This window comes from Gymnoscopelus braueri (assembly GCF_963280865.1).
Source record: "Gymnoscopelus braueri genome assembly, chromosome: 23".
Taxonomy (NCBI): domain Eukaryota; kingdom Metazoa; phylum Chordata; class Actinopteri; order Myctophiformes; family Myctophidae; genus Gymnoscopelus; species Gymnoscopelus braueri.
Window position 1 is genome coordinate 27,861,560 of NC_137625.1, and position 16,968 is coordinate 27,878,527.

At 39.4% G+C, this 16,968-nt stretch overlaps 1 protein-coding gene across 1 annotated transcript; it reads left to right on the forward strand.

The window, feature by feature from the left end:
* Window positions 1-4,959: 4,959 nt before the first annotated feature.
* Window positions 4,960-8,662, forward strand: ifng1 (interferon gamma 1). The gene is made up of 4 exons (XM_080420840.1): window positions 4,960-5,098; window positions 7,156-7,230; window positions 7,358-7,585; window positions 8,284-8,662. Exons 1-4 carry the CDS (start codon window positions 4,976-4,978, stop codon window positions 8,419-8,421), a joined length of 564 nt encoding a protein of 187 aa, XP_080276966.1. The 5' UTR covers window positions 4,960-4,975; the 3' UTR covers window positions 8,422-8,662.
* Window positions 8,663-16,968: the final 8,306 nt, after the last annotated feature.

Below are 16,968 nucleotides of genomic sequence, written 5' to 3' on the forward strand. Positions count from 1 at the left end.
GCGCGTGTGCGTGAGAGAGAGAGAGAGAGAGACTCAGATAGTGAGACTCAATGGTTTCTGTCTCTTCTTAACTTCTCTAATCTTCTCTCATGATTCTATATTGTAGAATCTGCAACTCTACAGTCCGCTGAGGAACAGAGAACAGACGAACAGAGAGGGTTCGGTCAAACAGCCCTTTGCCCTTTTGTTTGTTATTTAAACCATTAAGACCTGAGGACGATTCTAAAAATGTCTTCTAAATCCTAACAGTTTTCAGAAAAACGCATATGTTGCTATATCAGTGTTGCTCATGTCAAAGACCCCCAAAATTATATGTATTTGGCCGCCGACCCCCAACTCAAAATATTTTGTGCCAGGGACCCCCAGAAGCAAAGATTTGAGTAAAAAAATTGCATTAAAAAATTATATATATATATATATATATATATATATATATATATATATATATATATTTTATGTATGAGTTAAGAAAAAAATGTATCTCAACATAAAGTTTCAATTCCTGAAAAGTAACTAAAGGGTTTCTCTGGTAAACACGCAGGAAGCACGGTTAAAATAAACAGCTCTGCCCGTGTGTGTGTGTGTGTGTGTGTGTGTGTGTGTGTGTGTGTGTGTGTGTGTGTGTGTGTGCAGCGTGCGTGCGTGTGTGCAGGGGATATCCGTGGTGAAACACCTCCACTATGCATAGCATGCATGCCAATTTCCAGGGTACGTCTGCATGTCTGTCTGTCAGTTGCCCTCAGAATAAATGTAACCATTTGCAACTCTGACAAAATGTACAAATGTTTACATTAGATTTGAGCTATAACCATTATTTTACACTTTGGCTATTCAAAAATGGCAGATCTACAAGCTCATAGCGCTACGAGCTTGTAGATCTGCTATTTTTGAAAAATCTTGAACATTAAGTGCAAATCTTTGAATACATATATTTTTTTAAACAACATTTTTAATTCAAATCTTTGCTTCTGAAGGTCCCTGGAACAAAATATTTGACAAATGTTCGCTTTAAAATATATATATTCAAATATTTTCACGAGCGCACATTTTCACAAAAAGCTCATAGCGCGGCACAGAGTGCCGCACTATGAGCACTGTTTACCACAATTTACGGCCATTTGTTCATGAGAACCCATGCAGTACATGTCCTAACTGCATGCATCAAACTCCTTCTGGTGCAAACTCCATCTGTACTGTATATATGTATATACCTTGGATTATTTGACCATTTTTATAGTCTTTGGTATGACCTGGGCAGGGAATCGAACCCCCGACCTCCCAGTCTCAGGGTGGACACTCTCAACTATCCACTTTTATTAACTGCGCAATAAAAAATTAAAAACAATCACTCACTTCTTTGCACCTGTAAATCTGTGACTGCGTGAATCAAACTCCTAGTGCCACAGTAGGGCAGGGCAATTAAACAAAAATATATCAACAAAACCGATATTTAGTGGCCCGGACGGTTGGAGGTTGAACCGTCTGGGCACCTAGGCTGACAGCGTGTCGCGGGTTCGACTCCCGATCCGACGACCTTGTCACCCCCCCCCCATCTCTCTCTCCCCATTTCCTGTCAATCTACTGTTCCTATCAATGAAGGCAGAAAAATACCCCAAAGATTATCTTTAAAAAAATCCCCTGATATTTAGAACCAATAACATACAATGATCGTAGATTAATAGAAAAGTCAATGGTGGTGTACAAAAATAGACGACCTTTTAGAACTGATATATTCAGTATAAGAAAAAAAAGGACGTTAATCGTGATGGAGGAAAAGTTTGAAATAATGGTGATATCGCCCCCGGGCCCTGTACCCCAGCACCCTTTACGTCCAGAGGACCCTGTGCTGATCCATGAAGAATTCTCTGTACAAAAATCCAAGAGGTCTATTAACCAGTGGTGGAACAAGTACTCACATTTTTTACTTAAGTAAAAGTATCAATACTGCATGTAGTTGTTGTTACAAGTAAAAGTCTGGTAATCAAAGAGTAAAAGTACCAAAGTATTGGCATCAAAATATGCTTAAAGTAACTAAAGTAAAAGTGCTCATTGTACAAAATGTCCCTTTTCACAAGGTATCATAATATATAATGTATTAACATATTTTGAAAATAGCAGATCTACAAGCTCACAACGCGTCGCACTTGCAGATCTGCTATTTTCAAATAGCAGAAGTATATATAGTATAGTATAGTATATATATGGTTAATGTATGTTTTGTAATAATAATCAAAATCTACAAAGTAACTAGTAACTTAAGTTTTCAACTAATTGTAGTGGAGTAAAAGTACAATATTTGCCTCTGAGATGTAGTGGAGTAGAAGTAAAAGTATTCAAAATTGTAAATACTCCAGTAAAGTAAAAGTACCTCAAAATGTGCACAGTACTTGAGTAAATGTACTTAGTTACTTTACACCACTGCTAATAACAAATCACTTCGGTTGAGATTAATTCATCCAGACATCATTCACTGACCTTCACTTGTCTACTTTAACATGTCTCCTAATGTAGTTGTTCTCACGCATTTTCATGAAAATACTTTCTGGATCCCCATAAGAGGATATTTTTGTCGTTACATTATAGATTTAGTACAGAATTATTCAACGGTCTAAACTGTAGATATAGATATAGAGATACCAGTGGAGAAAGTGAAACCTATGATCTGAATAGTCACTCTCTCATTGGTATAACTTATAGTTGATGAAATAATAGTGAAATTAAACTGTTAATCATTTTTGCTATTCAAAAATAGCAGATCTAACATTTCTGCAAATCTTTGAATACATATATTCTTTGAAACAACATTTTTACATAAAATCTATGCTTTTGGAGGTCAATGGAACTAAATATTTGACAAATTTTCGCTTAAAAAAATATATATATTTAATTATTTGCACACATTTTCACGATTAAAAAAAAATAGCAGATCTACAAGCTCATAACGCGGCACTCGCGGAGTTACAGACCTGTAGTAGGGTCCATTTGGACAATCATTTAGCTGGAGACCCCCTCGAGGACCCCACTTTGAGAACCACTGCTCTTTTGTAAATTTGACTGGACACTATATTAGTGAACATTTATTGAATGGGTTGTGGTCCGAAGGGAACCAACGTGGTCCATCGCGAACAGCGGAGGAGCTGGGGGTCCAACTGGGAACATTCCGATTTCAAGAGGGCCGCTCTACCCCCTGAGTCAATGCCGCCCCTCTTTGAACACAACAGTATAATTATCTGGTATACTCTGGTACTGTATACTCTGTGAACAACATTATGTAGTATATTATGCAGTGGTGGAAAGTAACCAAGTACCTTTACTTAAGTACTGCACTTAAGTACAATTTTGAGGTATTTGCACTTTACTTGAGTAATTATTTCCAATCCTCAATACTTTTACTTCTACTCGCCTACATCTCAGATCCAAATATTGTACTTTTACTCGACTACGATTATTTGAAAACTTTAGTTACTAGTTACTTTGTGGATTTTGATTATTACAAAACATACATTACCCACTTCAGCCCTACGTACATTTCAGCCATTTGAAAATAGCCGATCTACAAGCTCACAATGCGTCGTGATGCGACGCATTGTGAGCTTGTAGATCTGCTATTTTCAAAAGATTTCTCTGACATTTACTTGTAACAGAGTATTTCTACATTGCAGTATTGATACTTTTACTTAAGTAAAAGATTAGAGTACTTTTTCCACCACTGACTCTGTGCACAACAGTAGAATTATATTTTATGTTTGGGGTTACAGTAAATGTCTTGGCTGGGGGACACTTTGACACATGGACTGGGAGAAACGTGGGACAAACTGGTGACCTTCAGATGGTCTCTCTAGCCACTACGCCCAATCCCCGTCAAAGTTACACGAACAATAGAAGTATAACAGAGACAGTAAACGGTCAATCTTAACCCATTAAAACCGGGAACGCATCTGTGTAACCACTTAAACCATTATTATATACTTTGGCTATTCAAAAATTGCAGATATAAAAGCTCTGCTATTTTAGAAAGATCTTGAAAATATGTGCAAATCTTTGAATATATATATATATTTTTTAAAGCAAACATTTGTAACTCAAATCTTTGCTTCTGGGGGGGGGGGGTGTCCCTGGAACAACAGGGGGGTCCGCGGCCAAATACATATAACTTTGTGGGTCCTTGACATGAAAAAGTTTGAGGACCACTGATATAGAAACATACGTTTTTTCAGAAAACTGTTAGAAGACATTTTGTAGAAGCGGAACCTCAGGCCTTAATGGGTTAATGACGACAAAAACTAAACAAACAAAAAAGTCTGCTTGTCAATTCAATAATTCAATTTAATTCAGGGTGCGTGTAATTGGCATGATAGTATACTTGTATTGGCAAAATGACAGTGATAGAAGATTACAATAAGTATTGCAAATACTGAATAATCATTAGATTCATAGGATTGTAGAAAAATGAAAACTGCCCGTCTCCCTGTCTGTCCATCTACAGCAGGATGGCAGTGAACTAGAAACCATGCAGGGAATTTCTCTTGTGGAAGTTTCTGGTTGGTAAAAGTGGCATCATCATCAAATGACATCACAACTCTCTCTAAAGTGTGTAAAGTTGTGATGATTAACGGTGAAAGTAACTATTCCAGCTAAATGAGTGAATGAAAGTATACTAGTTGAAGTGCGTGTGCGTGTTATAGCGTGTGGGCGTGTGGGTGTGTGTTTGTGGGACCCCTCATCAGTTCTGTGAACTTTGATGATTTAAAGGAAACTCAACAACCACAATTTTCACACCTATCTCTCTCTCTGTGTTTCGCTCTCTCTCTACAGTATATAAGCAGCAGCTGTTCTGTCAGACAGAGCAAAGAGCTTCCTTTAGGAACAGTTAAAAGACAATACAGACAGAGTCGACTCTAACTGGACTTAAAGCAAACACCAGAGCCTGGGGATTTGAGCCTGTGACAGATACACTACAGCACGGAGTATTGTGATGGCAGCGACGTATTGGGTTGTGATGCGGGTGGTGTGTGTGTGTTTGTGCCTGTCGGTCAGCATGGGCCACGAAACACAACACAAGATGAACAAAACTCTGAAAAGCCTCTTTTCACAATATGTAAGTATTATGAATTTATATCAATTTACTACTACTGCTACTACAACTATTACAACTACTATTGTGACTATTACTACTTCATCTTCTACTACGATTACTATTGATAGTACTATTGCTACAATACTTCCACTATTAATATCCCTACTTATACTGCTACTATTACTATTACTATGAAAGTCTCTCTAACCACTAACCAAAGACATAAACTGTATCATTCCAAAGGACACTTTTTAACCACTCAGTGATGTTGTATGCATGCACTATCTACCAGTCAATGAAAACAATGTCATGGTGCACCGACTGGACAGTTTAGCTTGCAGCTCTGTCTTGTCGGTGCTGCAGTTGTTAGAATTTCAAGTTTTGCCATTCTAAAGTGAGAGTGTCTGTCATCTTGATATTATAGTGTCTCTGCCAACACTACTACTGCTACTACTTTAACAACAGTATTGCACTGTGTGATAAGTTGAACACATTATTCCTGCAGACACTGACTTCATGAACTACTGTATGATGGATATACTGTATCTGAGGGCCTATACCCGTTATTTTTAATAACTATTGCTAGTATAGTATAGTATACCATTAGCTTTAGTGGTATCAACAGTGGTAGTCGTAGTAGCAATGCTGTCTGTCTATTCAAGATGACATCACAGATTAGAGTCTACCTCTGGGTTCTGGATCTCCCCCCCCCCACCCCCACCCCCACCCCCTCTCTCATTTCTGTTTCATTTCTCTTTTTTTCCCCTCTCGATTATGTCACTCTCTTTCTGTTCGGCGCACACACACACACACACACACACACACACACACACACACACACACACACACACACGTACGTACGTACGTACACACACACACACACACACACACACACACACACACACAGTACACACATGACAGCTTTGATAGAGGTTTGGGTTGTGTAGTTATCTTGCCATGATGAAACTCCAAATATCGAGATATCGGCGAGATATCTTCAGTAGATCGATTAGAACTTGATAATTGATAAACAATCGATATTTTTTATACAGAACCCGTTGACTTACACTACCTCACACTCTTTAGCACAAAAACGACTGCAAACAAAGCAGATTCTGCCAATATGGTATAGCATTTATTTTAACCCATTAAGACCCATTAAGAACGCATCCGTGTCATTTTAGATTTCTTTGGCTATTCAAAAATAGCAGATCTACAAGCTCATAGCACGGCACCGAATGCCGCGCTATGAGCTTGTAGATCTGCTATTTCTTTTTAATTGTGAAAAGTTTTGCAAATCTTAATTTTTTAAGCAAACATTTGTGACTCAAATCTTTGCTTCTGGGGGTTCCTGGAACAAAATATTTTACAAATGTTTAAAAAAATGTATATTAAAAGATTTCAAAAATAGCAGATCTACATGTCTTAATGGGTCTTAATGGGTCAGAATACAAATAAATCCTATTCGTGTTGATAATATTTGAAATCCAGATCCACGTATCCAGTCTGGAATAAATATATATATTTAACTAACTAAGTAACTAACTAACTATCTAACTAACTAACAAACTAACTTACAAACTAACTAAATAACTACAATGCCATACTGGCTTTTGTGATGTTACTGGTAATTTCACTGTACCGAGTCAATTATTGAATATTTCTGGAATATCAATTTTATGAGAAACCTTAACCTTAACTTTTCTTTTAATGAATACAATTAAATGTTGTCCAATCTGTATGGTAGAGTATGGTTAATACAATATAACTTGTATTTTGCCTCCCTGCTCTTCTATTGAGACATTTAGATCGTGTCATACTGTAGGTCACATCTAACCTAGAGACACAGGATCTGACACGAATTTTGATCTGATGGTCAAGATTCAATTCAACGGTTTAAATCCGGGGTAGAAGAGGAAAGTTACATAGTGCTGCTTTAACGTGACTTTAACCCAAACCAAAACCATCACTTCTACTGTACATGCATAACATTAATACTGACCTTAATCAACTCTAATTCTAACCTTTAACATTAAACTCTAACCTAACTGTCATTTTTGTGTTTGTTTCCTTTGCAGAAGGTTTCAAACAAAATGAGAATGTCTGGAACTCCTGTGTTCTCTGTGGACCTCCTAAAAGACACAGATAGAGAGGTACTATACACGCACGCGCACGCGCACGCGCACGCACACGCACACACACACACACACACACACACACACACACACACACACACACACACACTTATATTTACAATTTCTCTCTCTCTCTCTCTCTCAGATTGGTGAGAAAAAGGTCCTAATGGGAGGAGTTTTGAAGGTTTACGAGAAGCTGATTGGTCAGATGTTGGCCCAGAGTACCGGAGGCCAGAGTGGAGGCGGCTCGGGCCAGGAAGGAGGAGAATCAGCCGAGGGACTGCGTTACGTGCTGGGGGAGGTCGAAGATCTGCTGGAGCATAAATACCCCACCGACTTAAATGAACAGCTACTGAGTCTACAGAACATACAGGTACACACACTAAGTAACTAAGTACATTTACTCAAGTACTATACTTAAGTAAAATGTTTAGGTATTTTTACTTACTGGAGTATTTCCAATTTTCAGTACTTTTACTTCTACTCCACTACATCTCAGTGGCTAATATTGTACTTTTACTCCATCCACCACAATCATTTGAAAACTTGAGTTACTAGTTACTTTGTAGATTTTGATTAATATTACAAAACCTCTTCAGCCCTATATACATTTCGGCAATTTGAAAATAGTTGAGCTCGCGACGCATTGTGAGCTTGTACATCTGCTATTTTCAAAATATTTTTATGCATTTGAAACTTTCAGTACATTTTGATAATTTTGATACTTTTGTACTTTTCCTCAAGTACATTTTGAATTCCGGACTTTTACTTGTAAGGGCACGGTCACACCGCACTTTTATTTTACCTCTGGGACGGAATCTGCCAATGCTTTGTCAATGTAAATGCGTGGATTCGAGTGAAATATGCGCAAGACCATGAATGCAAGCATTGGCCGATTCCGCACCATAGGTAAAATAAAAGTGCGGTGTGACCGTGCCCTAACAGTGTTTCTACATTGCAGTATTGATACTTTTACTTAAGTAAAAAAAAAAAGTACTTTTTCCACCACTGACAGACAGACACACTGACAGACAGGCAGACAGACAGTAACCGTCTCTGTCTCTCTTTCAGACTAACGACACACAGATCCAGAACAAGGCACTACGTGAGTTTCCCTGGCTGTATCAACAGGCCAGCCATTTGGTTCAACAACAGCAGAGACGCCGCAGACGGCAGGCCTTGAGGACCAAAACACTGAAACTCAAATGAGCTTTGATTCACTAACATTGTCTTACTTATTAACATCATATTCATTTTGTTGTTGGTTAGTAAGGATACAAAAAAAAAGGTGTGCAGTTTACAACTTTGTACTATTTATTAATATAGTCTTATTTATGAATACTCATTGATTTAATGATGCCAAGTCAGGTCAAGTCAGTCAGTATTTTTATAAATTATTTTGTTTAATAAATAAATATTTACATACAAATGTACGTACAGTCCAAATGAAGGCCATTTGAAAATACTTGACTCAAGTACTGTAACGTTTTCACAGCAGACATTTTGAATAATTCTGAAATATTTTTTACGACAGAGTGTGAAATAGGGCTTAACCACTTGAATGCTAGCATCCCTATTCTGGGGGGAACATTTATCAAAAATAGCAGATCTACAAGCTTAAAACATGACACAATGGGAACGCACAGCAAGCTTGTAGATCGGCTATTTTCGGGTTAAGAAATTTGGTGTACAGGAAAAAAAAAGAGACAACCAAGTACAGAGCCGACTCCAGTCAACTAAGTATTAGTTTACCAAGTATATAGAGGGTTTAGGTGGTTAAGTATCTAACTTCATGCTAGCACACAGAGACCCACACATGTCCATGGAAGTACCTTCAGCTGTTGAAAAGGATCCCTTATACTGGGGCAAAACTCCAAGTAAAAGTATGTTACTTCAGGGAAAGAGCAGGGGAAAATACTTAAAAAGTAAACTACAGGTACACTATTTCTTAATGTGTTATTTATTTTCAAATGCTGGCTAGCTTGATATATTTCTGTTAACTGTATTTATTGTTATATTTATTTAATTAATTACACAGTGGTACATTATCATTGTGATTGGTTATGTATTATTTATTTATTGATTTTATGTACCAAAATAAACAATGATTTGAATAAAAGTTCTGCTCTTGTGACAAAGATGTCCATTATATTCTCAATTCAAAGCTACAACCTGTGAGATTGATGTCCTCTCCTGACAGAGAGGTAACTGCAACGAATTACAATACAGATGGCGGCACATCTAGTGTCCTTGACCTTTGACATACATTTTAGTGCCATAGCAGCTAAGTTTATTGTAAGATGCAGCCTGAGTAAGGGACTTCCTTGGCTGTAACTATTTTTTATACCACAACCCCGTATTTATTTTTATTACAGATGGAACCAAATGGGCCGGTGGTCCATGTATTTGTACCACCCGCTCATATTGAACATAAGAAAATCGTTTATGAACAGCTAAAATCAGTTCAAAATACATATCTAAACATTTTTTCAAAAATCCTAACAATATGTTGCTATATCAGTGGTGCGGTGCTCCAACTTTTCCATGTCAAGGACCCCCAAAATGATATGTATTTGGCCGCGGACCCCCATCTCAAAATATGTTGTTCCAAGGACCCCCCAGAAGCACAGATCCGAGTTAAAAAGTTCGCTTTAAAACATATATACATACAAAGATTTGAACACATTTTCTTTCTTCTGCACTTTTTTTGCAGATCTAGATAGAGAGAATAATAGAGAATAGTGAGCCATAATCGGCTTTTAGACCTCAGTCTGGTCTAACAGTGAACGTTTTTTCAAGGTCTAGGCTTAGCCTAAACGTTGATTAGCTGTTATTTAAGCATCTATACATAGATGCTTAGCCTAGACATTGTTGTTTAAGCGTCTATATATATAGACGTCTATATATATAGACGTCATTTCAACGACTATAATATAAACGTCTATATATAGACGCTTAAAAAACAGCCAATCAACGTCTAGGCTAAGAATAGACGTTGAAAAAACTTTCACTGTTAGACCAGTTATAACCCGGTTTTAGCCTAGCCCTTAAGACGTATTTTAGATGTCTAATAGCCCGAAAAATGCTCAGTGGGGTGTGCGTGCGTGCACACACACACACACACACACACACACACACACACACACACACACACACACACACACACACACACACACACACACACACACACACACACACACACACACACACACACACACACACACACACACACACACACACACACACACACTCTGCTGGCTTGCATAAGATGCAGGATGCGACAAGAGCGGTAGCAAAAGTATCAAGATCAATGTCAACTTGAAGAAAATGCATCTCAGGTTAAGATATTCTCACATTTTTTAACAAAACCAGCCGTCTCTATCATTTTATTCAAAAGGATCGGGTTACATTTCAGACAAATAGCATCCTGAGAACAAGTTTTTTTTTGTGTGTGCTATAATAGAGACCATGCAATCCATGGTAGAGAGAGAGTGAGAGAGAGAGAGAGAGAGAGAGAGAGAGAGAGAGAGAGAGAGAGAGAGAGGCCAAAAATGTTATCAATGACAATCATCTATTCCACAAAAAGAGGACCATGAATTGAGTGACAGATGGGCGATTCGGTGTGTGTGTGTGTGTGTGTGTGTGTGTGTGTGTGTGTGTGTGTGTGTGTGTGTGTGTGTGTGTGTGTGTGTGATGTTATGAGGTGTGTGAATAACTGCTCCAGGGTTACCTGACTCCTAAAGGAGGAAGGAGGGGGATGGGAACCTAAAGCCTAGAGAAGACCAAAGACTCGGCATGAGATTAAATCGTTTTAGAACTTGAACTGAACTGAAGAATGAATGAAAAAAAAAACTCACTGACATGGGACTGTGCAGGACTACAGTCCTACTGCTTAAATTAGTGGAATGCAAATACCAGTTAGGAAAGTTTTGCTTTCTAAAAATAACAAATGTGATGATGAAAACAGGACAAAGGTAATTTCCGCCTGTAAGATGTGGTGTAGTAGCTGGGGAAGAGCCGGGCCTTCCCCTGACAGCATAGCTACCGTGTGTGTGTTTGTGTGTGTGTGTCAGAGAGAGAGAGAGAGAGAGAGAGAGAGAGAGAGAGAGAGAGAGAGAGAGAGAGAGAGAGAGAGAGAGAGAAAGAGAGAGAGAGAGTGTGTTAAGGAACAGGGAAGCAGTTCTCAAATTCTTTAGCATTGTTTAGAACAACAGCTGATAGACACACCTTCCCAGTCACATGCACCCACACTCTCACACACACACACACACACACACACACACACACACACACACACACACACACACACACACACACACACACACACACACACACACACACACACACACACACACACACACACACACACACGGTTTACTGTTTCAGTGTTCGGGAAATTGTGTAAACTAATGGGAAAATAAACAATAGTGATGTAACGTAATGCTACACACAGCAACATTCCGTGCTTAAAACGTGTACAGTATATCGTCATGGGAGACAGACAGCATGCAACGTACAGTAGAGTATAGCCTGTATGCCTAGAAGGGACGTTGTTTTAGACTCCTGGAGGTGGGTTCCCAACAAGTTCCAGTCCCCGCGATGGCGGCTGTGGGCAGTACCGCGTGGTTAACCCGGGTCGTAGGGGCAGTCGCCGGCTAGCGGGTGGTCCACCATCGGGCCTGGATGGTTAGGTTAGGCTCTATGTTTGTGTTGTGGTTGTCCTCGCCCGGCAATTAGCGTAGTCCGGTCTTATGTACTCGTATAGGGAGGCTACTCCGGACAACATCCTGGTCGGTATAGGTGGCCGGTAGGCCTGCTGCGGTCGTCCCTGACCCCCCTCCTTTGAACAGAGCATTGTGTCTGAGATATAGAGCTGTGTCAATGAGGGGTCAGATACACTACAGTACAGGCCACATGGTTCACGTATCGCGCATGCTTCATCACAACACCCATTATGAGGATTCAACGTTTGGAACTCTTGGTGGCCCGATGGCAAGTGTTACTTTTGCATTCCTCTTGTTCTTCTTATCTTAAACCTAAACACATTATGAATCAACTGTCAGTTAGTTTTGTCAATAAGTGTTTGAATATAATATGAATATTCTTTGTTTACACATGATCAGCCATTACTGTAAAATAATTGGCCGGTGATGACGTGATAACTCTTTCTCTCTTCAATGGCTCTGGCCTGGGAGCTAATGATGAAAATATCAGACACATACAGTAATCATGTTCTACAGGTCCTTCTCTGTCGACTAGATGGTTCACATTCACCAGTGCAGCTCAAACACTTAAAACTCCTGTGGTTCTGGGGCTCATCTCGCAAACTGCTGGTCCGATCAGCACCAAATTTATTTTGCAGAATGAGAATTTGTTTAAATGTCCGAGGGTAACAGGGGCTAAGCTATCAGTCTGCGTTGGAGGGGACTTATCCACAAGTTTCCTAGGGCATTATGGGCATCACTTCCTGTCGATTTGATCAGGTATCAAGGGATCCAATCGACAGGAAGTAATGCCCCTAATGCCGTGTGGATAGCACACAGGTGAACTAGAAAAGTGTGCAGGTCTCCACCAGGCCAGGTTGCCTACCCAGACAGAACCCGCAGAAAGGCAGTCATAGCCAATTGGAATGGAATCTCAGGTGTAACAATTTGTGTACGTTTTGGATGGGATTTGTAGCAAAATGTGTGTTTTGAAGAAAATCTGCAAATCTTGGACAAATACCCAAACACCTCAAGGGTCTTCGCCATATTTGGCAGCTACCGATGCTAGAAGAGATTCCACAGAATTTTGCAAGCCGTTTAGCTGCTAAGTTGTTATGTACATTTCCTAGGCCGCACGCACGCACACACAAGTAGATCACTCTGGATGAGAACATGATCTGCTATGCTTCAATTGTAAATGTATAATCCAGGTCAGCAATGCAGGTCAAACTATTTTTGTTGTTTGCCTCATCAAACCCACTCGCCTCCTTGGAATCTCCACTGTGACTGTAATGTAGGGCAGGGGATTTCTAACCTTTACATGCCATAGACCCCCAAATAGCGTTAGCCTCTGGCTGTGGCTCCTCTATTGCAAAATAGCTTATAATCATCATCATCATCGAAAAAAAGCAGATCTACAAGATCACAATGAGTCGCATCGCGACGCATTATGAACGCACTCTCAGTATAGGCCAAGGAAATCCCTCCACCCCAATGTTTTTGGGGTGGAGGGCTTCATGGTGGCATTATACAAAGGCCATTTCACGTTTTCACGCCTATAACTCTCGAACCATACGTTATACAAAAAAAATAATTATCATGATGCAACTCCCCATATAGGCCTAGCCCATTACCGGCTAACTAGATTCATGTCATTTAGCTTTTTCTTCAAAAAACACTCTTTGCTACTACTCCTACACATTTTGTACAGTTTGCAGGAGGGGCCCGTTTTACAAAACGTGTCACAAACCATGAGTGTGGAAAGGTTCTACCCCACATTAGCGTCACACATTGAGGGGCCTCTAAACCAGTGGTTCTCAAACTTGTTCGTGTCAAGGACCCCCAAAAGGCTATGTATTTGGCCGTGGACCCCCATTTGAAAATGTATTGTGCCAGGGACCCCAAGAAGCAGAGATTTGTGTTAAAAACGTTTGCTTTGAAATAAAGAATATTCAAAGATTTGCAAAGTTTTTCAAGATTTTTCAAAAATAGCAGATCTACAAGCTCATAGTGCGGCACCGAGTGAGCTTGTATATCTGCTATTTTTGAATAGCCAAAGTATCAAATATGGTTAAAGTGGTTAAAAGCCACCCGGGCGCCACAAATGCTACATGTCCCTGTTTGTTGCAGAAAGGTGATTTCTTTCCCCCATTGTTTTCATACTCCATACTTACTTACTTAATCCTCTTCGTTCCCTGTGGAACATAAGGCTGCGACTATCTACAGTACTTCCATCTGGTCCTATCCTGTTCATACTCCATACCGCCTGTAATTGCCTTCACAAAATTGTGGGCAGATCCTATTTCCCACAAAAAATTCCCTATATCATGATTGCATCATCCAATCATCCCCAAATTGGAATCGCTTTCACTTCTGCCCACAGGGGGTGCCACAAATGTAAAATTTGGCACCATATATTAGGAGCTGGGCGATATCAAATATCACAATACTGTTTACAAAAACCCTCGCTATGGTATTGTGGCAATATCATAAAATTGTGATGATATCATATTGTAATGATACACTTTTTAGTGTATCATTACAAAGTATATAAAGAGGGCTTAACACATTGGGTGCCGGGATTTTTTAATAACAACTTACCGTGGGTGCCTGCATTCTCCCCATTGACTGCGCTTTGCTGTTTAAAGCTCTAGACTCCACGACGAGCAAATCCACGTAAAAAAAGCATCCATTCATGTAGCGCGATGACCCTGTCTACATCCTGGAACGATAACATTTCACTCGCGAGTTACAACGGGGGGGGGTCGCACATCGCGCATGACCGGTTTTCCCCACCGGAAACAGATTCGGAGATACAGACGTTTTAAAGAAGGAAATAGACAGGAAGCGGATGGGGAGCCATGTTTTTTTTTCCGGTGATCCATTTGGCCTATCCTTCTCAGGATCACAATGGGTACTCCCAGAGCTGCTCCAGCCCCTCCCGTGTGAAAAAAAAAAAAAAAAAAAAAAAAAAAGACAGCAAAACCGTTCCAATATGGTTTTGGCACTCCGCGTAACTATTTGCACCTTTTGCAAAACCGTTTATATACGGTTTTGGCACCCCATATGTTAAGGGTTTAAAAACAAGAAAAGACAACACATACAGTTTCACATAATTATATTACGATATCCAAAATCCCAGACGATATCTAGCCTCATATCACAACATCGATATACAGTAATATTGATATATTGCCCAATCGTACTGTATATAGTACAAAATGTAATCTAAACTAAATAGATTTTTGTTTATGTTTTCATAAAGGAATGCAAAATCCTATGATAATGTATAGCCTACAGCACTTACATCATCATGGAAACTTGGTACAAGGAAGTGAAACGCTCTGAAGCGGCAATTCCAATGCCTGTCTCATGAATAGTTCAGAAGTTATGTATACGCTTCATGATGATGAAATCATTGCACTCAGTCATTGTTCGCGCTCATTGACAGAGCACTTAACAGCTTAACCACCAACAATAACAATAATACTAACAGTGCGTATTAAAATAAACGTTGTGGGTATGCTACATAGAGTGTTGACTTAACCTACTGTAATATATCATCTACCAGATTGACAATTCTTTTCTCCCACGATTTTTGTAACCCATTTTTTCACCCAGTGCCAATTGCCTAAGCTGTAATCCTGGGCGCTACTCTCCCTCTGCCAGCCTGGGCAGATTGACAATTCTTAAGTATGAGATTAATATGGGGCTTCTACAGTGGTGTAAAGTAACTAAGTACATTTACTCGAGTACTGTACTTAAGTACAATTTTGAGGTACTTTTACTTTACTGGAGTATTTCCAATTTTCAAAACAGGAGTCTCCATGTCTCTCCAGCTCTTTATTAACTCTTTAACTGCCAGAGTATATACAACTAAATAAGGCCCAGACTGCCAGCAAAAAGTTTCCACAAATGGGTTTCACTGTGCTTCCGCAAAAAAAAAAAAAAGTCAACGCGGCCTCCCGTTCGCTTGTTATACGCCGTTAAAAATAGCATTTTTCGGCAAAAAAACATTTAAAAAAAACAACAAACAACAAACACAGGAGCCGAGATACAGGATTTTTAAGTAATAAGTTAACCAGGAAGTGAATGGAGCAGTAAATCTTTGGATCACATTATCTCTTGGTTCTGTGTGAAAAAACGTTTAGGCTTGCAGTGGCATTCTGGATCATTTGGAGGAGCTTCAGTGAGCATGCCAGCAGACCAGTAAAGAGGGTTGATATTTTCAGACATAATCAAAAAAATAAAATAATTGCACACGTTTTAATTGATGTACAGATGCTGATGTCATTTCATTTAAACTGTCTGTTTATTTTTGTAATTTTAATTTATTTGAAAAAGAAAAAAATCTTCTCCAAACTGTAATCTCGGCACCACTGGAAAAAGTGGGTCTCAGTGTGTTTTCCGAGAATTAAGCAAAGTTTGATTGATTGATTGATTGATTGATTGAACACGTTTGAGAAACACTGGACTACTTTAAGATCAGACTGATCGCCACTGGTGTGCGCCTTGAAGGACAGCTGACTGTGCAGGACAACTCCCACTCTCTTGGCAGTTGAACGTATTCTCTGTTAATGATTAATGATTACACTGTATAGTTAGACAACCGGATATAATACAATAAGCTGCTGAATGGGACTGTGAGGGGGACTTTCCAAGCTTTCACTCAAATCAGTAAACTAGGACACCGTAAACCACCATGACCCTCTGAAGACTATCATGACCTGGTTAAGATGCACACACACTCATATCATGTAGTTATTTAGTTAAATTAGTTAGTTGGTTACTTATTTAGTTAGTTAGTTAGTTAGTTAGTTAGTTAGTTAGATGTTTCCATGTGAAGTAGTTGCTGGTGATAGTTGAGGTTGTATGGATATGACAGGAAGGGAGGGAGAGAGGGAATAAGAGAGAGATGGATGGAGGGGAGGGAGGGAAGGAGGGAAGGAGGGAGGGAGGAAAGAGGCGTTACCTGAGTGTCTCCGTCAGGTATAAATAGTGGAGAGAGATAAGAGGAACACACAGACGTAGAGAGAGGACTGAAATCAAGACA